Source organism: Phyllobates terribilis, unplaced genomic scaffold (genome assembly GCF_046119375.1).
Source record: "Phyllobates terribilis strain yellow unplaced genomic scaffold, ASM4611937v1 Scaffold_5__5_contigs__length_657084704, whole genome shotgun sequence".
Classification (NCBI taxonomy): Eukaryota; Metazoa; Chordata; class Amphibia; order Anura; family Dendrobatidae; genus Phyllobates; species Phyllobates terribilis.
Window position 1 is genome coordinate 153,576,965 of NW_027362765.1, and position 22,067 is coordinate 153,599,031.

General features: G+C 42.5%; 1 protein-coding gene across 2 annotated transcripts in view; it reads right to left on the reverse strand.

Moving 5' to 3' along the window:
* SPOP (speckle type BTB/POZ protein) overlaps positions 1–19,944 on the reverse strand; it is a 41,715-nt gene extending 21,771 nt beyond the window's left edge. Inside the window, exons 1-7 of one of the 2 annotated variants that reach the window (XM_073683224.1) lie at positions 19,816–19,944; positions 18,712–18,799; positions 17,301–17,431; positions 17,079–17,200; positions 15,562–15,713; positions 15,347–15,474; positions 12,716–12,893 (exon numbers count right to left, since the gene is read on the reverse strand). In XM_073683224.1, coding sequence (XP_073539325.1) covers positions 12,716–12,893; positions 15,347–15,474; positions 15,562–15,713; positions 17,079–17,200; positions 17,301–17,378 — 658 coding nt within the window. In that variant the 5' untranslated portion in view covers positions 17,379–17,431; positions 18,712–18,799; positions 19,816–19,944. Of the gene's footprint in view, positions 1–12,715; positions 12,894–15,346; positions 15,475–15,561; positions 15,714–17,078; positions 17,201–17,300; positions 17,432–18,711; positions 18,800–19,302; positions 19,641–19,815 lie in introns of those variants that run through there. The other variant, XM_073683223.1, reaches the window with a different exon arrangement.
* Positions 19,945–22,067: the final 2,123 nt, after the last annotated feature.

A 22,067-nucleotide genomic window follows, 5' to 3' on the forward strand; every position in this document is an offset into this window, starting at 1 on the left:
CCTGTTGTCTTTTAAGCTAGTGATTGATTGTTAATGAGTTAAATCTGTGCAGATCTAAGCAGATACGTCCCTATATATTGAGACTTAGTTAAGGGGAGGCATTTATGCGGGGGCATTTATGCATATAGCATTTATGCATACTTTATCGAAGTGCCATAATTTAGCAAAGTGCCCTGGCAGTTAGAAAATGGCATTGCTAATATTCCTCTTTCTTCTCTTCTTACAGGTATATATTTTTCACTGCTTGTGTGATCTGTCCTGAAAACTGCATTATATCTCCATGCAATGCTCTGCAGCCTATCAATTTCTGGTATATATTTTTCACTGCTTGTGTGATCTGTCCTGAAAACTGCATTATATCTCCATGCAATGCTCTGCAGCCTATCAATTTCTGGTATATATTTTTTCACTCCTCTAGCTTTTTTATTCCATGATACTTAAAGGTCATCACACTTACTTTAAGAGTTTATGATCCATGCCGAGTTTACTAGTCTGTTTTTTTTTTTTTCCCTGCACTTTATGGTCTCCTGTTGTCTTTTAAGCTAGTGATTGATTGTTAATGAGTTAAATCTGTGCAGATCTAAGCAGATACGTCCCTATATATTGAGACTTAGTTAAGGGGAGGCATTTATGCGGGGGCATTTATGCATACTTTATCGAAGTGCCATAATTTAGCAAAGTGCCCTGGCAGTTAGAAAATGGCATTGCTAATATTCCTCTTTCTTCTCTTCTTACAGGTATATATTTTTCACTGCTTGTGTGATCTGTCCTGAAAACTGCATTATATCTCCATGCAATGCTCTGTAGCCTATCAATTTCTGGTATATATTTTTCACTGCTTGTGTGATCTGTCCTGAAAACTGCATTATATCTCCATGCAATGCTCTGCAGCCTATCAATTTCTGGTATATATTTTTCACTGCTTGTGTGATCTGTCCTGAAAACTGCATTATATCTCCATGCAATGCTCTGCAGCCTATCAATTTCTGGTATATATTTTTCACTGCTTGTGTGATCTGTCCTGAAAACTGCATTATATCTCCATGCAATGCTCTGCAGCCTATCAATTTCTGGTATATATTTTTTCACTCCTCTAGCTTTTTTATTCCATGATACTTAAAGGTCATCACACTTACTTTAAGAGTTTATGATCCATGCCGAGTTTACTAGTCTGTTTTTTTTTTTTTCCCTGCACTTTATGGTCTCCTGTTGTCTTTTAAGCTAGTGATTGATTGTTAATGAGTTAAATCTGTGCAGATCTAAGCAGATACGTCCCTATATATTGAGACTTAGTTAAGGGGAGGCATTTATGCGGGGGCATTTATGCATATAGCATTTATGCATACTTTATCGAAGTGCCATAATTTAGCAAAGTGCCCTGGCAGTTAGAAAATGGCATTGCTAATATTCCTCTTTCTTCTCTTCTTACAGGTATATATTTTTCACTGCTTGTGTGATCTGTCCTGAAAACTGCATTATATCTCCATGCAATGCTCTGCAGCCTATCAATTTCTGGTATATATTTTTCACTGCTTGTGTGATCTGTCCTGAAAACTGCATTATATCTCCATGCAATGCTCTGCAGCCTATCAATTTCTGGTATATATTTTTTCACTCCTCTAGCTTTTTTATTCCATGATACTTAAAGGTCATCACACTTACTTTAAGAGTTTATGATCCATGCCGAGTTTACTAGTCTGTTTTTTTTTTTTTCCCTGCACTTTATGGTCTCCTGTTGTCTTTTAAGCTAGTGATTGATTGTTAATGAGTTAAATCTGTGCAGATCTAAGCAGATACGTCCCTATATATTGAGACTTAGTTAAGGGGAGGCATTTATGCGGGGGCATTTATGCATATAGCATTTATGCATACTTTATCGAAGTGCCATAATTTAGCAAAGTGCCCTGGCAGTTAGAAAATGGCATTGCTAATATTCCTCTTTCTTCTCTTCTTACAGGTATATATTTTTCACTGCTTGTGTGATCTGTCCTGAAAACTGCATTATATCTCCATGCAATGCTCTGCAGCCTATCAATTTCTGGTATATATTTTTCACTGCTTGTGTGATCTGTCCTGAAAACTGCATTATATCTCCATGCAATGCTCTGCAGCCTATCAATTTCTGGTATATATTTTTTCACTCCTCTAGCTTTTTTATTCCATGATACTTAAAGGTCATCACACTTACTTTAAGAGTTTATGATCCATGCCGAGTTTACTAGTCTGTTTTTTTTTTTTTCCCTGCACTTTATGGTCTCCTGTTGTCTTTTAAGCTAGTGATTGATTGTTAATGAGTTAAATCTGTGCAGATCTAAGCAGATACGTCCCTATATATTGAGACTTAGTTAAGGGGAGGCATTTATGCGGGGGCATTTATGCATACTTTATCGAAGTGCCATAATTTAGCAAAGTGCCCTGGCAGTTAGAAAATGGCATTGCTAATATTCCTCTTTCTTCTCTTCTTACAGGTATATATTTTTCACTGCTTGTGTGATCTGTCCTGAAAACTGCATTATATCTCCATGCAATGCTCTGTAGCCTATCAATTTCTGGTATATATTTTTCACTGCTTGTGTGATCTGTCCTGAAAACTGCATTATATCTCCATGCAATGCTCTGCAGCCTATCAATTTCTGGTATATATTTTTCACTGCTTGTGTGATCTGTCCTGAAAACTGCATTATATCTCCATGCAATGCTCTGCAGCCTATCAATTTCTGGTATATATTTTTCACTGCTTGTGTGATCTGTCCTGAAAACTGCATTATATCTCCATGCAATGCTCTGCAGCCTATCAATTTCTGGTATATATTTTTTCACTCCTCTAGCTTTTTTATTCCATGATACTTAAAGGTCATCACACTTACTTTAAGAGTTTATGATCCATGCCGAGTTTACTAGTCTGTTTTTTTTTTTTTCCCTGCACTTTATGGTCTCCTGTTGTCTTTTAAGCTAGTGATTGATTGTTAATGAGTTAAATCTGTGCAGATCTAAGCAGATACGTCCCTATATATTGAGACTTAGTTAAGGGGAGGCATTTATGCGGGGGCATTTATGCATATAGCATTTATGCATACTTTATCGAAGTGCCATAATTTAGCAAAGTGCCCTGGCAGTTAGAAAATGGCATTGCTAATATTCCTCTTTCTTCTCTTCTTACAGGTATATATTTTTCACTGCTTGTGTGATCTGTCCTGAAAACTGCATTATATCTCCATGCAATGCTCTGCAGCCTATCAATTTCTGGTATATATTTTTCACTGCTTGTGTGATCTGTCCTGAAAACTGCATTATATCTCCATGCAATGCTCTGCAGCCTATCAATTTCTGGTATATATTTTTTCACTCCTCTAGCTTTTTTATTCCATGATACTTAAAGGTCATCACACTTACTTTAAGAGTTTATGATCCATGCCGAGTTTACTAGTCTGTTTTTTTTTTTTTCCCTGCACTTTATGGTCTCCTGTTGTCTTTTAAGCTAGTGATTGATTGTTAATGAGTTAAATCTGTGCAGATCTAAGCAGATACGTCCCTATATATTGAGACTTAGTTAAGGGGAGGCATTTATGCGGGGGCATTTATGCATATAGCATTTATGCATACTTTATCGAAGTGCCATAATTTAGCAAAGTGCCCTGGCAGTTAGAAAATGGCATTGCTAATATTCCTCTTTCTTCTCTTCTTACAGGTATATATTTTTCACTGCTTGTGTGATCTGTCCTGAAAACTGCATTATATCTCCATGCAATGCTCTGCAGCCTATCAATTTCTGGTATATATTTTTCACTGCTTGTGTGATCTGTCCTGAAAACTGCATTATATCTCCATGCAATGCTCTGCAGCCTATCAATTTCTGGTATATATTTTTTCACTCCTCTAGCTTTTTTATTCCATGATACTTAAAGGTCATCACACTTACTTTAAGAGTTTATGATCCATGCCGAGTTTACTAGTCTGTTTTTTTTTTTTTCCCTGCACTTTATGGTCTCCTGTTGTCTTTTAAGCTAGTGATTGATTGTTAATGAGTTAAATCTGTGCAGATCTAAGCAGATACGTCCCTATATATTGAGACTTAGTTAAGGGGAGGCATTTATGCGGGGGCATTTATGCATACTTTATCGAAGTGCCATAATTTAGCAAAGTGCCCTGGCAGTTAGAAAATGGCAGTTGGACAGGGCAGGAGACAGGTAAGACATGCAAGACAAACAAACAAACTTGCTTCCAGGTCATCTTTTTGGCAAACAGTATTCACCATTTGTATCTGTGCCATTTATACTCTGGTTGCTACAATCATCCACATTCACCGTTCTCCCACAAATGCGGCACACTTCATCCATATTAATCCCTCACTCCTCTCTTCTCCTATGTACAGTTGTCATGCTCTCTTCACAATGTTATACCACGCAGATCCATTCATTCCCACCATACAACGCAGGAAACGCTCTCACAAATCACTCAATCATCTGCTCACTCTCTGTATCTTCCTTCTATTAATCGCAGGTGATATTTCTCCTAACCCAGGACCCTCCAGTAATAATAACACTAACTCTTTCCCTGTTACATTCAGAAACCCTGCTAATCTCATTAATATTCCCTGCATATCTTCTGTCTCATTCAACTGTGCCCTTTGGAATGCACGCTCAGCTTGTAATAAACTCTCTTACATCCATGACTTTTTCCTCTCTAATTCCCTCAACCTTCTGGCTCTCACTGAAACCTGGATCCAGCAGTCGGACACCCCCGCCGCTGCAGCTCTCTCCTATGGTGGCCTACATTTCTCTCATACCCCGCGACCTGACAACAGATCAGGTGGAGGTGTTGGTCTGCTTCTTTCAACAAAATGTACTTTTCAGGTTATCCCCCCTGTACCCTCCCTTATCTTCCCGTCCTTTGAGGCCCACACAGTCAGACTCTACCGGCCCTTCTCCCTGCGAGTGGCGGTTGTCTATCGCCCCCAGGTCCCCTCCGTCAATTCCTGGATCACTTTGCTGCCTGGCTTACAAATTTTCTATCCTGCGACATCCCCACGATAATCATGGGAGACTTTAACATCCCAATTGGCGACCCTCTTTCCCCATCTGCCACGCATCTTTTATCATTAACCTCCTCCTTCGGCCTTTCACAGCTTGCTAATTCTCCTACACATGAGGACGGGAACACATTGGACCTGATCTTCTCCCGGCTTTGCTCAGTACATGACTTTACTAACTCTCCCCTTCCACTCTCTGACCATAATCTTCTTTCATTCTCTGTCAAGAACTGTGACTCTACTCAAGACACTCCCACCGTCCACACTTATAGAAATTTACGCGCCATTAACACCCAGAAATTTATAAAAAGGTTGCAATCATCATTGGCCCAAATCTCCTCCCTCTCATGTCCCGAATCTGCATTGAAGCATTATAACAAAATAATGCTATGCGCCCTGGATGAAGCCGCACCTCCTACACAAAGAACAATTCGGCATAGACGGCGACAACCCTGGCACACGCCTCAAACACGTCTTCTCCAGAGGTACTCCAGGTGCGCTGAACGGCTGTGGAGAAAATCAAATCTGCCCGAAGATTTCCTCCATTATAAATTTATGCTGAAAACATATAACTCTGCCCTTCACCTCTCCAAACAAACCTACTTTAACAACCTCATCTCACTTTCCAATAATCCTAAACGACTCTTTGACACGTTTCATTCTCTCCTCAATCAAACAGCACAGGCCCCGACCACCGACCTCAGCGCTGACGATCTGGCTAACTATTTCAAAGAAAAAATTGACCATATCCGACAGGAAATTTTCTCCCAATCCCCAAATGTTATGCATGCTCCCCCCCGCCACATTGTATCTTGCTCATTTTCTGACTTCGAACCAGTCACGGAAGATGAAGTGATCAGGCTCCTTGCATCTTCTCGCCCTACCACCTGCACCAGCGACCCTATTCCCTCACATCTCCTTCAGTCCCTTGCTCCAGCTGTCACCTCTCACCTAACTAAAATTTTCAACCTTTCCCTCTCATCTGGTATCTTTCCCTCTTCTTTTAAACACGCCAGCATACAACCATTACTTAAAAAACCATCCCTCGACCAGAACTGCACGGCCAACTACAGACCTGTTTCCAATCTTCCCTTTATCTCTAAACTCCTGGAACGCCTGGTCCACTCCCGTCTAATCCGCTATCTCTCAGACAACTCTCTTCTTGACCCTTTACAATCTGGTTTCCGCTCTTTACATTCTACTGAAACTGCCCTCACTAAAGTCTCTAATGATCTACTAACAGCTAAATCTAATGGTCACTACTCCCTGCTGATTCTCCTGGATCTCTCTGCAGCATTTGACACTGTGGATCATCAGCTCCTCCTCACTATGCTCCGCACTATTGGCCTCAAGGACACGGTTCTCTCCTGGTTCTCCTCTTATCTCTCTGACCGCTCCTTCTCTGTGTCTTTTGCCGGCTCCTCCTCCTCCCTACTTCCTCTTACTGTCGGGGTTCCTCAAGGATCAGTCCTAGGCCCCCTTCTTTTCTCCTTATACACCGCTCCTATTGGACAAATAATCAGTAGATTCGGTTTTCAGTACCATCTCTATGCTGATGACACCCAATTATACACCTCTGCTCCGGACATCACCCCTGCATTACTACAAAAGACCAGTGATTGTCTTTCTGCTGTGTCTAACATTATGTCCTCCCTCTACCTAAAACTGAATCTGTCAAAAACTGAACTACTCGTCTTTCCTCCCTCCATTAATCTACCTGTGCCCGATATTGCCATCTCCGTTTGTGGCTCAACCATTACTCCCCAGCTACAAGCCCGCTGTCTTGGGGTCATTTTTGATTCAGATCTTTCTTTCACTCCTCACATCAAATCACTCGCTCGTTCATGTCATCTACACCTCAAAAACATCTCAAGAATCAGGACTTTTCTCACCTTTGACTCGGCAAAAACTCTTACTGTCGCTCTTATTCATTCTTGTCTTGACTATTGCAACGCTCTACTAATCGGTCTCCCTCTTACTAAACTCTCCCCTCTCCAATCCGTCCTGAACGCAGCAGCCAGGATCATATTCCTCGCCAACCGCTACTCAGATGCCTCTTCCCTGTGCCAGTCATTGCATTGGTTGCCCATCCAATATAGAGTTCGTTTTAAACTTATCACGCTTACCCACAAAGCGCTCCATGATTCAGTACCCCCCTACATCTCCTCCCTTGTCTCAGTCTACCACCCTACACGTGCCCTCCGTTCTGCAAATGACTTGAAACTAAAATCCTCCATAATCCGAACTTCCCACTCCCGTCTCCAAGATTTCTCGCGTGCTGCGCCAATTCTCTGGAATGCACTACCCAGGACAGTTCGATTAATTCCCAATACCCACAGTTTCAAGCGAACCCTAAAAACACATTTCTTTAGACTGGCGTATCACCTAAACACACTCTGTCCATCCCAGCTTTCCCCCATATTAAAATCTTCTTCAACTTCGGGTTCAAACCAACCATGCACATAAAAGCCTCTGTCAGGACTGCACACATACTGGCTGGCGACCAGTCCATGTATTATTATTTATCCTATTCAGTATATCAAGGCTGCATTATACAATATATGTACTTTTTACCTTTTGTGTCTCCCCCACTTCCTCATAGACTGTAAGCTCGCGAGCAGGGCCCTCACTCCGTTCGATATGAGATATGCTTATTCTGTATTGTCTGTATAAGTCCCCCCTAAAATTTGTAAAGTGCTGCGGAATATGTTGGCGCTATAAAAATAAACTATTATTATTATTATTATTATAGGTATAGGGGTTATTTCAATCCCTCTGACTTGAATGGGGTTAACTGCAATACCAGACACAACCTGTAGAGAAAAGTGGCGCTATTTCATTTTTTATTTTTATTTTTTTTAGAAAAAAAAGTTTTTTGTTTTTTTTTAATCCTACACATAGCTCCCAATTTATCAAGTCTGGCATTTTTTAAGTGTGCTGGTGTAAGACACGTTATATATTTTGCAGCAATAAAAGCAGTTTTATTCCAGAAAAGTGGTGAGACTGTCTGATCAATCAGGGCCCATGTCTTCGAATAACTAATCTCTCTCTTTCGGAGGTGGCAGAGGGTTTGTCACAGGTGGTAAAGCCACTTTGCCAACACCTTCCCTGCGTTCTTGTTATTCCCCCTGGATCGAAACCCAAGAGGAAAACTGAGAAAACAGTGAGAACACAAACACTCCTCAAATGAAGAAACCTTCTTCCATTACAAAAGCTGCAAACTGGCAACAGCGCGAGTCACAAAGGCAACCCATCACGTGCCACTCTGGCACCTAGGAAAGTTGGGTGCCAGCACCTGCATGAGCTTTCATGGTTGTCGCTCACTTTTCAAAAAAAAGACATGCAAAGTACTGATCTGATATCGATGGCCTACCTAAGGAAAGGTGAAGAACGTCTTAGTATTGTAAAACCCCTTTAAAGTTCAGGACGGATGCTAAGAGAGCTACTATGTCCCAATGACAACACTTACAAAGGACAAAATCTCTATCTATATCCTTTGTCATTATAGATCAATTAGGACCTGGATAGATCGTTCAATCCCTACAGTGTCCCTATGACAAGACTAAACTAACCAAGCAGAAGGCAAGAAGTTTTATTAAAGGGACAAAGTTACCTTAAAGAGGTTTTTCAGGCTGGAAAGAAATTTCACTCTATGACTGCAGATTGTCGAAATGTGAGAGTGTACAATGTGCACACTGTCGAGATTCCCCTCTAATTCGAGACTAGAGAAGGTCATTTGACCGCAACTGTTCGAGTTGCGTACATAAGATCATGTCCGGACTACATTTTCATCTGCTTTTTCCAACCTTCTATTCAGAGAAGCAAAGGAGAATCTAGTCGACATGTGATCGCAACAACTATGCGACATGCGGTCACGTGATAACCCACCCGTGCTGGAAATACAGGGGAATCCTGACAATATGCAGATTACGCTCGGCAATCTGCATTCACATAGAAAGACTGCAGAAGTTTCTTTTCAGCCTGGAAAATCCCTTGAATTCACACAGTAAAGTCCACACTGCTAATAATAATGATAAAGGAATATATGCAAGGATATTAGAGAACGGGGGAGGGGGGGGGGGGGGGTCATACACATTATGGTTTAGCCTTCTACCTTTACATCCCAATCATCTGTTATAATGGCATAGTCACCATGTGTATGGAGTTTGTACAGTGGGGGAAAAAAAGTATTTAGTCAGCCACCAATTGTGCAAGTTCTCCCACTTAAAAACATGAGAGAGGCCTGTAATTGACATCATTGATAGACCTCAACTACAAGAGACAAAATGAGAAAACAAATCCTGGAAATCACATTGTCTGATTTGGAAAGAATTTTTTTCAAATTTTGGTGGTCAATTGGTCAATTACAAAAAAAGCAAGATTTCTGGATCTCACAGACCTGTAACTTCTTCTTTAAGAGGTTCCTCTGTCCTCCACTCATTACCTGTAGTACTGGCACCTGTTTGAACTTGTTATCAGTATAAAAGACACCTGTCCGCAACCTCAGTCACACTCCAAACTCCACTATGGTGAAGAAGACCAAAGAGCTGTCGAAGGACACCAGAAACAAAATTGTAGCTCTGCACCAGGCTGGGAAGACTGAATCTGCAATAGGCAATCAGCTTGGTGTGAAGAAATCAACTGTGGGAGCAATAATTAGAAAATGGAAGACATACAAGACCACTGATAATCTCCCTCGATCTGGGGCTTCACACAAGATCCTAACCTGTGGGGTCAAAATGATCTCAAGAACGGTGAGCAAAGATCCCAGAACCACACGTAAATGCAGAGAGCTGGGACCAACGTTACACAGGCTACCATCCGTAACACACTACACAGCCAGGGACTCAGATCCTGCAGTGCCAGATATGTCCCTCTGCTTAAGCCATTACATGTCCGGGTCCGTCTGAAGTTTGCTAGAGAGCATTTGGATGATCCAGAAGAGTATTGGGAGAATGTCATATAGTCAGATGAAACCAAAGTAGAACTGTTTGGTAGAAACACAACTCATCGTGTTTGGAGGAGAAAGAATGCAGAGTTGCATCCAAAGAACACCATACCTACTGTGAAGCATGGGGGTGGCAACATCATGCTTTGGGGCTGTTTCTCTGCCAAGGGACCAGGACGACTGATCCGTGTACATGAAAGAATGAATGGGGCCATGTATCGTGAGATTTTGAGTGTAAACCTCCTTCCATCAACAAGGGTATTGAAGATGAAATGTGGCTGGGTCTTTCAGCATGACAATGATCCCAAGCACACCGCCAGGGCAACAAAGGAGTGGCTTCGTAAGAAGCATTTCAAGGTCCTGGAGTGGCCTAGCCAGTCTCCAGATCTAAACTCTATAGAAAACCTTTGGAGAGAGTTCAAAGTCCGTGTTGCCCAGCGACTACCCCAAAACCTCACTGCTCTAGAGGAGATCTGCATGGACGAATGGGCCAACATACCAGCAACAGTGTGTGCCAACCTTGTGAAGACTTACAGAAAATGTTTCACCTCTGTCATTGCCAACAAAGGATATATATAACAAAGTATTGAGATGAACTTTTGTAATTGACCAAATACTTATTTTCCACCAAAATGTGAAAAAAATTTCTTTCCAAATCAGACAATGTGATTTTCAGGATTTGTTTTCTCATTTTGTCTCTCATAGTTGAGGTCTACCTATGATGTCAATTACAGGCCTCTCTCATCTTTTTAAGTGGGAGAACTTGCACAATTGGTGGCTGACTAAATACTTTTTTTCCCAACTGTATACTGCTCCCTCGGGGTCCGAGGCTTCCACCCACAGACTAACAAATGCTTGTAGGTGAATCGGTGTCCCCTGAAGCTGGCCCCAGTCTGTTTGTGCCAGAGTAGGTGGGTCGCATATGAGAAGCTTCACCTGTGTTAGATTGGCCATAAATGTACAAGTGATAGCGGTCACCCGTTACATTACCTCCGTCCCAATTGGGTCACCTTGTCGTGGTGGGATAGCTTTATGCTGTTTTGATCAAAATAGCGATAACCAAGTACCTTATGATATTTACATTTACTATTTACTTACTACAGGGCATTTGCTCATTTTGTTTTTTTCTTGGGTTTTGTCTGTGAAATGGCCACAGTGTGAACATGCTCTTACACATTACATGTATACCAGCTTATGCTCCGGCTCATTTCTTTGGTTTTGCCATTACATTACTTGCAAAGGTTGTCACTCAGCTTTCCACAGAGAATGAATAGCAATCATCTCTATACCAGTACACATCTGCCATTCAAGTTTCTTGGAAAGCTGGGTCTTGACCCTTATAGAGGCTGTCACTTTAATTCTTTTGGAAAGAGACAATTCCTAAACCTCCCACCCCTTATTTTTATTAATTACCTGCAATAAACAATGGGCGACATTTGGATATTTACTGCTGCCGCCCCTATCAGTTCTTCTCCTAACAATCATGGAATAATTTAACACTGTGTGGATTTAATTAAAAGGAAATCAGATGGCAGCCAATCAGACACCAGGGAAAATTTTGTGGATGCTTTCTTAAGGAACCAGCAAAACTCTGCAGTCAGGACTCTATCACTGGGTTATATGGACTGAACGTGATATTAAAGAGATTGTTCTGCTAATATTCCAACATTTAGGACTTTCCTAGTAGCTGCTCCCTGATCCATCTTCTGCAGTCCTTAGTCAGGTTACATTACTGTGCCGGTGACAAGTCGGAAAATGCCGGATTAAAGAAATGTCCCTGAATATTCTGAATAAGGGCTGGGCCGAGTATTGATTTCCCAGTAATTTGTCTTTATGGATGAGGTATGTCTCCCCTTCAGCTACAGTTTTAGATCATCACTGTGACATATGCTCTTTAAAAGGAGGAATATATTCATCGGAGGCCGGCTTCATGCTCGGTCCGTGTGCAGACAGCGATGTCTGGACCAGCCGTGGATCTCCTGACTCGGCTTCATAAACATAAGGTCAGGAGACCCACAGCCGGTCTGGACATCACAGAACGTAGACAGGTCATGAATTACGGACACGAAGCTAGCCTAATAGGTGATTTACCTTTAGTTGTGTGAACAGAAGATATATATTCCCTTTAAAGGGAGTATTCTCATCCCAAATTTTACTGACTATATCTACAGGAAAAAGCTATGTCTGAAGGATACACTGGTCAAGATTGAATTGAGAATTCCCATAGAAGTGAATGGAGGGAGTCACGCATAAGCACAGCCACCTCTCAATTCCCTTTCCGCCGGAATGCAGAGATTACCAGCAGATCATGTTATGTATATAGTGGTTTAGAGGGGAAATCCAGCAGATCCACCAATCCTGGCGGCATAGGTACATATGAGGATATCACATTGGTGACTTCTAAGATCTCCAACCTTCATTCATTGCAGAATAAAAGGCTCTGGTGTCTTGTACACCCCTTTTGTGGCTTCTTAAAGGCTTCTGTTACCAGAAATCTGACAAACTTGTAATCCAAAGTCCATTTACGTCAATGGCAGTGTGTGAGATTTTCTGTACTAGAAATCTCTGCGCAGTGCCAAAGGGGTTATACTCTTAGTCAAGGGTCCTTTAGGTGAAAATTAATTAGGGTCAAGTATCTATGATATCTAAAGCACTTTAAGAGGAGTTCCCCTGTATGTTATTATAAACCCGGCAGAGACACGTTATACATAGGACCACTGCATATGTAATAAACCGACCTGCGAGGATGGCTTTGTGCGCCTGAAATTCCTGCCCGGCCACACACAGGCAGCAGTCTGTAAAGCGAGAGTTCTCCCATAACCCTCCCAGCTCATCAGCTAGACGACATTCTGGGACTTTCACCATGTTCATTGTGTTCTGACCAGAAATGTTCACAGAATCCTGAACCACGCTGACCTAGGGGGCGAGACACGGGTTACATCATTAATCAAGCACGTGATAATGAAGACTTCATACAGCTGTCTAATATTCTGCGCTTGGTGCCACACACACAAATCTGCTTTAAAGGGTCGTGCCCATAGGATGGGGGATAACGTACTGATTGTTGGGGGGGAAACTGATCGCTGGGACCTTTGTTGATCCTCTATGGTGCAGATGCTCCACCTCCGCTTCATTCATGGTCTATGAACCTGACAAAGACAGCGGAGTGCTATTCTCAGCTTTCTCAGTCCCATAGAGTTATTAACTTACTATCTTCGGAATGACCCTTTAAATACAATTGTATCCAGTCTAGGCATTCATCAAAGAGTTAAAGAGCCAGGACTCCAGTAAAATTATCAGGACAGGAGATTTTTGCAAAGATTGAACAGACTGGATACAATTTTAACAAACCATCAGGCGTGAGAAGGAGTAGGCTTGTACAAGTTTTCAGCTTCTGAGTCTAAACACAAATTTTCCTATTCAGTAACAGTAAGCAGAGGTCTTGAAAAGGCCGAAGGATCAAAAGACAAAACATATTAGATAGAACTTCTTTTTATAATGCCTAAAAGGGAACCATCATTTTCATTTTTATTTCATAAATCAATAGTACACATGAAAATCAGAAACTTTTTAATATATCTTATCAGAGAAACCTGCTTCTTTCTCTGCCAGGACTGATCTTTGTCATGGGTAAAATCTGTATTCAGTGAAGACAGACTTTTCCATTACTGAGATAAGGGATGGCAGTTGGTGCTTATAAAATTCTATGGAGAGGAGGAAGAAGCTGTAGGCAGACACAGACAATCTGCTGCAAGTTCTCCGGAGACAACAGTTACAGCTCTCCATAGAACTTTATGACCTCAAAAAACATCACAGAAAGAAAAAAAAAAAAAAAAAGTAGGCCTTTCCAACACCAGGTCAGATTACCAAATCACAAGCAGGATGCAGCGTTTTTTTTTCTGTGATGTTTTTTGAATACATGTCCTTTCTGTGCGCCGTTTTTAATTTTAGAGTAGGGACTCACAAGTATGAGGACCCTTGATGCGGGTTGCAAGTTTGCATATTTTGGCCAAAATATCGACCAATACCTCATGCAATGTATTTATTTTACACATTATTTTTCATCTTTTTATTGCACATTTTTCATTATTTGCAGGATGCAGCTAGGCCCTTTAGTGTTGGTTGGGTGAATTGGGGTGTCTGTCTTGTGGGGTGCACGTATATAGTGCTGGGCAGCCCACTTGATTTAAAATTATGGGCGTCATTAATAGGCTGTAAGCCAGACATTGTGCATCACACCTATCTGTGTGACTGGCGTCCTATGCAAGCCCGATCTGTGTGCATTGGTAATACTACACAGCCACTCACATATCTGCCAATTCATGGAGGGGGTGGCTGTCGCATCAGTATTTTGCCCCTGTGTTGCCCCCGCCTTTATCATGGGGGTCTGCTGCATCCTGCTAGTGCTTTGGTAATCTGACCTGGTGTTGGTAATGCTGTTTTTTTTTCTGTGATGTTTTTTGAATTCATGTCCTTTTCTGTGAGAACTTTATGAGCACCAACTTTCATCTCCTATCTCAGTAATGGGAAAATCTGTATTCACTGAAGACAGGTTTAGCTGTCCCCAGTGAGAATTTTGAGATTGGGGAGAAAGAAGCAGATTTCTGATACTATATAAAACAAAGTTTCTTATTATGACGTGCACTATTGATTTATCACATCAAAATTAAAATGACGGTTACTCTTTAAATAACATTTGCATAAAATGAAAAACCCTTATAAGAGGTTGTCCACTTCAGACAATCCCTTGTTAGAAAAGGGTCTTCACAGTATGGAAATATTAGGTGGTCCTGATGATGAGAACCCCAAGCTTTAGTCTGTGCGGGAACCTGTTGTTCAATTCCCTTACAGTGCAACTATACACAAAATAAAGAATCACTTGAAGTGCTCCCACTATAAGCCTATATTACAGACTTCACTCCCCTTTAACTGAAAGTAGCCTGCATTTAAAGGGAATCTCAGCAGGTTTTTGCAACCTCATATGAGAGCAGCGTAATGTAGGCAAATAGAAGCTGAATCCAGCTATGTATCACTTAGTTTACTGGGTGCAGCCGTTGTGACACAATCAGAGCTTTTAGATTTAGAATGAAGCAGAGCTAAGAAAGCTAGCCCCGCCCCCACCAGCCTCTGTGTACAATGTCTATAGACAGTGAACTGCTTATAACAGGAGGGGGCGGAGTCGGACTAGTCCGGCAATGTTAATCTCCTAGTGATAACTCCTTCAGTTAGTAAACAACAGCACTGACTTTGAGAAGTGACACATCCCTGAATTCAGTGTTTCAGCCTCTATCTCCTGCTGTCTTCAGATTACATAGCAAAACCTGCTGACAGATTCCCTTTAAGGGTCCGTGTTTAGCATAATTCCATACCTCGCAAAATAGCGTTAACTTGTCATCAGGGAGCAAACCATTGGCCTCGTCAAGCAGGAAATCCCTACGAATAAACTTCTTAAAACCCCAGTCCTTCCCCTGGACAAAGCGGTATGCCCGCTGACTCTCTGGAAGGGAACACATAACAGTATGGTGACTTCAGAGGCCGGCGAGAATGACAAGGAGAAAAGGAAAAGGACATATACGCCGCATACCCATTGCCTTGGTTTCTTCCCCTTTGGCATTGAGGATGGAAAATTTAAATTTGGCGCGGACCTCGCTCTTTGGACAACTGACTAGAAGCAGATAGAGCGATAAATAGTCCTTACTCTCTTCATCCAAACCTTTAGGATTGACTCGTAGGCACCTGCAAATAACGGAGGAGATGACATTACCATGCTCCAAGGAACATTAACAGGTAATCTATATTTTATACAACAAGCGGGGTACATCGGTCTGACCACCAATAATCACACCTGAATGCTGTGTTAAATTCCAAAGAATCCCTTTAATACCGGACCAATTTGGACTTGAGAACCAGAATAAGTTTTCCATTTTTTTTTTTTGCATTCCAGCTGTTTGATATATCCGTAACTGTATGTCATTTTTTGGGGGGGCTATGTATGGGTGAGTGCATACATTTAAAGAGCAAATAAACATTTGTAAAGTTTTTACAAACTTCTTTGGAATTGTAATTACAAGCAAATCGATAATGGTTGGGATACTGAGAACCCCCAACTATTGCTAAAAAAAAAAAAACGCTGAAGGGGGGGGGGCGCACGACTCAGGAGGCAGCAGTGAACAGCTCCTGCCCCGGCGCACCCACAGCACGGAGTACTGTCAATAGGAAGTATAGGCTAAATGCCTCCTGAGCTGCGCACTTCTCTAGAGAGGGGAGTTTTAGTGATTGGTGTGGGGATGGTCTATGGACCTGGACCACCACTGATCTGCTTATAATGAGAAGGGCAATGGAATATGCTATGATGACGATACCAAATACAGGTATGTTATTCAAGATTTTGGGACTAATAATTAATAAAGTTATTTGTAGATATGGACCTTGAAAGCATTATTGATATTTCATGTAATCTGACCAAAGTGCACCTCACTCTGTCATGCCCTGTGAATGCTGGTGATTGCGGGATTCACAGGAGTTACACGGCCGAGATCAGAGATTTATAGTACGACAGCCATTGTCCCCATCCAGATTGCATGGGCACCACAAAAGTGACAAGTATGCTCATCTGGACAAAGATACTGGTCTTACTGCCGCTAAGCATATATATCCATACATCTACCCTGCAGAATATCATATGATGATTTTTGACACTGAAGCTACAAGAGAACATGAATTCCATAATTGTTTCCTAGTCTAATACTAAAATGCTCCTTTTTTCCCCATCATTGATACAGATAATTTTATGTTCGCTTATATAGCACCATCATATCCCACAGCACTTTACAGATATTATGGGCACTGTCCCCATTGGGGCTCACAATCTACATTCTCTATCAGTAGGTCTTTGGAGTGTGGGAGGAAACCCACACAAACACGGGGAGAACATATAAATTCCTTGCAGATGTTGTCCTTGGTGGGATTTGAACCCAGGACTCCAGCGGTGCAAAGCTGCAGTGCTAACCACCGAGCCACCGTGCTGCCAGATTAAAAGATAATTCCTGGATGTCTGTTGCTGCAGGATCTTCAAAAATGCAAAAAAAGCCGCACTCTTACCATTTTAGTTTGTCGTTGGCTCCAGATGAGAACGTGGAGCTTTTTATCACCTCGCCCATCTCCTCCCGGCAGAAGCTGAAATTATTGATTGTCCACATGTATGAAAACTTCACAACTTTTATCTGTGGTGATAAATACAAGAGAACAATTACCATCCTTAGACTGTGGATCCGCAGTCTGAGATACTTTTCATTAAATGGTTGGTAGTACAAGGTAACTCACCTGAGTATAACACCAGCTTTCAGCCACGGGACCACTGGACATCTCAGCCGGGGGAGGGGGACTTGGAACTCGCGACATCGCCAGCTTGAAAGCGTTTGTGAAGCGGAGGAAGGAGCCCGAAGGGCCTTCTCCTGAGGAAACAATATAGAATCTTTAGGGCTCAGTCATGTGGCCATAAATCGGTTTTCTACATACTTGGGTTATGGCACACATTATGGGGATATTTTTCCCTCTATACCAGAACACAACGTGCCGTAATACAGAGTCCTTAAAGGGGTTGTACCACACCTCTCACTTCCACATCGGTAGAGGAGAGGCACCACACGTCAGGATGGTCAGGGGATGAGGCTGCTATTGGACATGAGCGTGACTTTTAGCACCAAATGTGGAAAAGTGGTGTGCAGCACAATTGCTGAAGTGTATCTGAAGGTATATCATTGGGGGCTTCTCTGGGGTAGTGACCATCATTGATGAATGTGTTGTAATGCTCTGCAGAGAACTGTCATGTTTAGTAATCTCCTCCCAGAAGTGAAGGCAAACAGCAGAGTGCATTAAACTTCATGGGGTAATCCGGCTGTGTTCACTTCTATATTGGGAGGAGAGTGGGGCAGGTGACGGGTCGTCTATGTAAGACAAGTATCTTGCATCTATCATGTTCTAATGAATAGGCATCTGTAGACGTGACGTTGCAAGCCCCACTCACCTCCTGATACAGATGTACCCTTACAACTTCCCAAATGAAGGGGTGCAGTGCTTAGCCACAGTTCCTCCATTCAAGGCATCAGTAGGCGATTCATCACCTCAAGTGTTTAGCCCCCTTATACCTAATATTAAAGGGGTTTTCCCACGAACAAAAGTTCATTTTCATCAATGGCTGTGTCTGACCGTGCAGGAGCATGGTCTGATCATACCACAGCTCCTGGGCAGGGGAGGAAGCAAAAGAGTATACAGACATTACAGCACGGGATCACAGCTGATTCTTTCTTTGAAGTAAAACATTGTTTAAAAATAGGCAGTGAAATGTTTTGCCTCCCAAAAAGAATCAGCTGTGATCCCCTGCTGTAATATCTGTATGCTCTTTTGTTTCCGCCCCTGCCCAGGAGATGTGGTATGATCAGACCATGTTCTGTACACGGTCAGACACAGCCATTGATGAAAATGAACTTTTGTTTGTGGGAAAACCCCTTTAAGCAGGACTGTCCATTACCCCGTGCTTCCATATTTTGATGCAAGAGGTGAGGCTTACATGATGGATATCATCAGGTCTTGTGCACATCTGGACAGGTATCATCCACCTGTCCAACAAATGAGGACAGGACACGTGATTGTTAAGCACTGCCTGCATAGACCTAATGTCCCTGGCATCTCACACCTCCCAATACAAAGGTAGTGAATAGCCCCTTTAACTTACCTTTCAATACCGTAGAAAACTCAGAGCAGTCGCCGAATAAGCAATTGTTGACAATTTAATTCCAACCCAAATCTTTGATCTAAGAAGCCTTAAAAAAAAAATAAAAAAAAAAAATCAGAGTTAGTGAATCTTATATTAAGATGTAGGCAGGTGTCACACACTGAGCGGAGGCGTCACTGTAACCGATCAGCATCCCTGTAAGAAATGGTATCTCTACGACCAACCAACCCAGTGGCCTACGTGTCCACAATCCCGGCTCCGGCGGCTTTGCAGGCAGTACATATGGGCTTCACACATCAAATAATGATCGATTACTAGGAGGAGGTGCTGCAGGGGGCATGATGGACGCCAATCACAACAATCATGAATTTGGATGGATTAAACATTACAGAAATCAGAATTAAAAGCCGAAACTAAAAAAAAAATAAGGAAGGGAAAGTGACATTTGTGGAGGACATGGGTCCGGTGTTGCACGGCTCAGGTCCGGCGATCACACAACATGCAGGGATGCCACATCCATACGCTCCTATATACCACGCAGCAGGGGTATATACTGTCACCAATGACACACACAGCACTCAGGCACTCTACCTCTGTCCTGTCAGTATTATCTCAGTGCTGATCACCCACAGGAAGTCTTCATTCCATGTATTAAGCAGCTGTCAGTTCCTGGTTCGTAGCCCCTCCCCTTTCAGGTTCCCAGGGGCCCCAATTGACTCCTCTTCGAGCTACGAGGTACCAATACCCCGGTAATCGGCAGCTCCCCCTACTGACCACTGCTCAAGAGCCCCTACAGCCTCACCAGGCAGGGCAGCTCATAATGTGGCAGCATATGGGGAGCAAGGAATGCTCACTATCTGGCAAGAGAGAAACCCTGCAGAGCTGCACTGCGCAGGCGTAAGCCGATAGGCGGTAAAGCGCCTGCGCATACGATCATCGCTCTTTCCTCCATATGGGGTACAGAAGACGCTACGCAAGCGCAGTTCAAACTCAAGCTGATGGGAAAACGAGCCTGCGCAGTAGGAATTCTAAAGGGGCATGCGTGATACCGTATGAAGAGGTAAACGGCACATGCGCATTACAAGCACATAAGAAGGCACCTACCGATAACCAAGCTTTAGTTAGAAATCCTTATTATTAAACCGGTTAACGTGAGCAACCGGTAAAGTCGCCGGCTGGCGAAGAGTCTCCGCACAGCGAGCACCACATAATAGAAGGGACGTAGATCCCTAGTGACGTCAGCGCGCACCCGGCCGGGCCCGCAATGAGAAGCTGCGCATGCGCGTCAACTTTGCTCAGTTTTTTTTTGTTTTATTCACTAAGTAACAGGCTCGTCCAGTCATTTCTCTGTCACAGATGTCTGTCCTGATCAGCTGGAGGAGTTCTCATAAGAAGGAAGGCAGCCTGCTGCTGGAATAGAGAACCACAGCCAATAAGAGGAGAGACAACATTGCAGAATTAGTAGGAAATTGCACTGTTGGCATTTTCTAATGTGCTCTTCCCACCACGAACAGGTCCATATCAGGGCGGCTCCCACCTCAGACCTGCTCCTATTTCCAGAGCAGGAGCAGAGAGGGGGCCGCTCTCGCTTCTCTTGGCGTTCCTAACATTGCAGACCACCATCAGGCTAATTCACACAAGCGAATAAGAAATGATCCGACTTTAATCCAGAAAAAATGGCGATATTGCAGGACCAAATAGTTTAAGAATTGCGATGTATCCATATAGGATTAGATTTGTTTGCGCCCCCATAGACGGGTTTCATCCAACATACAGGAGGAGCTGAAGTTTCGGTCAATCGAACATTTGGTTCATATGCAAGAAGTGTCTTCTGAGCAGCGCCATTGACTAACACGTCTGTGTGATGTCAGTCTTTTTCATGGACGGAACTCGGGCCTAAAATAGTGTAGTGTGAACATAGCCCAAGGGTGTATTCATACATCCGTGTAAATGTCTGTGTGCTGTGGCTGATAGCACAGACCCACTGAGGACGTCCTATTCTGATCCTCAACATCGGACCGGAATAGGCCACATTCACACGTTCAAATACTGAACTTGTGAACGAGGCCTTAAACAGTAAAAAACAGACAGCGTTGGGGTGGCACAGGAATGGCATACATGTGCTGTTTTGTTTTTTTCTTCACAGGGCCATTGATTTGATGAGTTTGATCCGTGTCTTGCCTCAAAAATGGACATGATGTAGATTCATCATAGCGGTTGTGTGACGCCTATTTTTTTTACATTTTAGCAAAAGGCCTCATTCAGATGTCAGTTTCTCACGGGATAACCTCGTATTTATTATAGTCTATGCTGCTGTTCGCATGTCCGTGTATTCTTGCCGACAGTGATATGTACAAGACCACGGACACGTCCAATTTTTATCATCAAACTCGCCAGTGCTATTCTAGGGGTTTGTGAAAAAACTGATAGGAGAATCCTGAGAGACCTCCATCATTTGTTGTTTTTTTTGTTTTTGCATACAAGAAAAACTGATGGTAAATCTCACACACTGAGCAAACGCTTATGAATCTTTGATTCGAAACACTGATGAAACGCCGTCTGTTTTTCCACATACGAGAAAAATCACTGACATCTCAATGAGCCTGTAGGCCAAATTCAGATGTCTATGTATCTCAGTCTGTGCACAGACCACATTACAAGGACTGGCGACAGGTCTCCTCACCCGAATGCCCATGAGGCTGTCAAGTTCGGGCCAGGAGACCCGTGGCCAGTCATTGCACTGCGGTCCATACTTATACTTTAAACTCGACCTTAGACTACGTTCCTACAAGGATTATTTAGTGAGTTTTTGATGTTGCAGATTTTCTGCACCTATTAAGTAAATTAGGTTACTTGCGTTTTTTTATTGTGTTTTTATCTCATTTTTGTCACTGCATTTTTTGTCTCTTTTTGGTTTGTCATGTTTTAAATAAAGTTGTTTAGTTTTTCATACTTCCTGGAATTTGTCTTTGACAACTCTAATGTGATGCGCCAATTCTGGGGGGGGGCTGCAGGCTTGTATTTTTAGGCTGGGAAGGGCCCAATAACCATGGACTTTCTCTGTCTGATCATATCAGCCCATAGCTTTACCTTGGCTGGTTATCAACAATAGGGGGGGCGCCACGTCGTTTTTTTAGATTTATTTAATGGGTTAAATAAGGCTAAACACCGTTAGTGCTACATGAAACACACCAAAGGGTGAAAGTTTATTATACAGGGTGGTCCAAAAGTAGGTGGACAGAAAGTGTAATAAGGTTATGAAGGGGGAGATTTATCAAACATGGTGTAAAGTAAAACAGGCTCAGTTGCCCTTAGCAGCCTATCAGATTCCAATTTTCACTCCTTACAAGTCCACC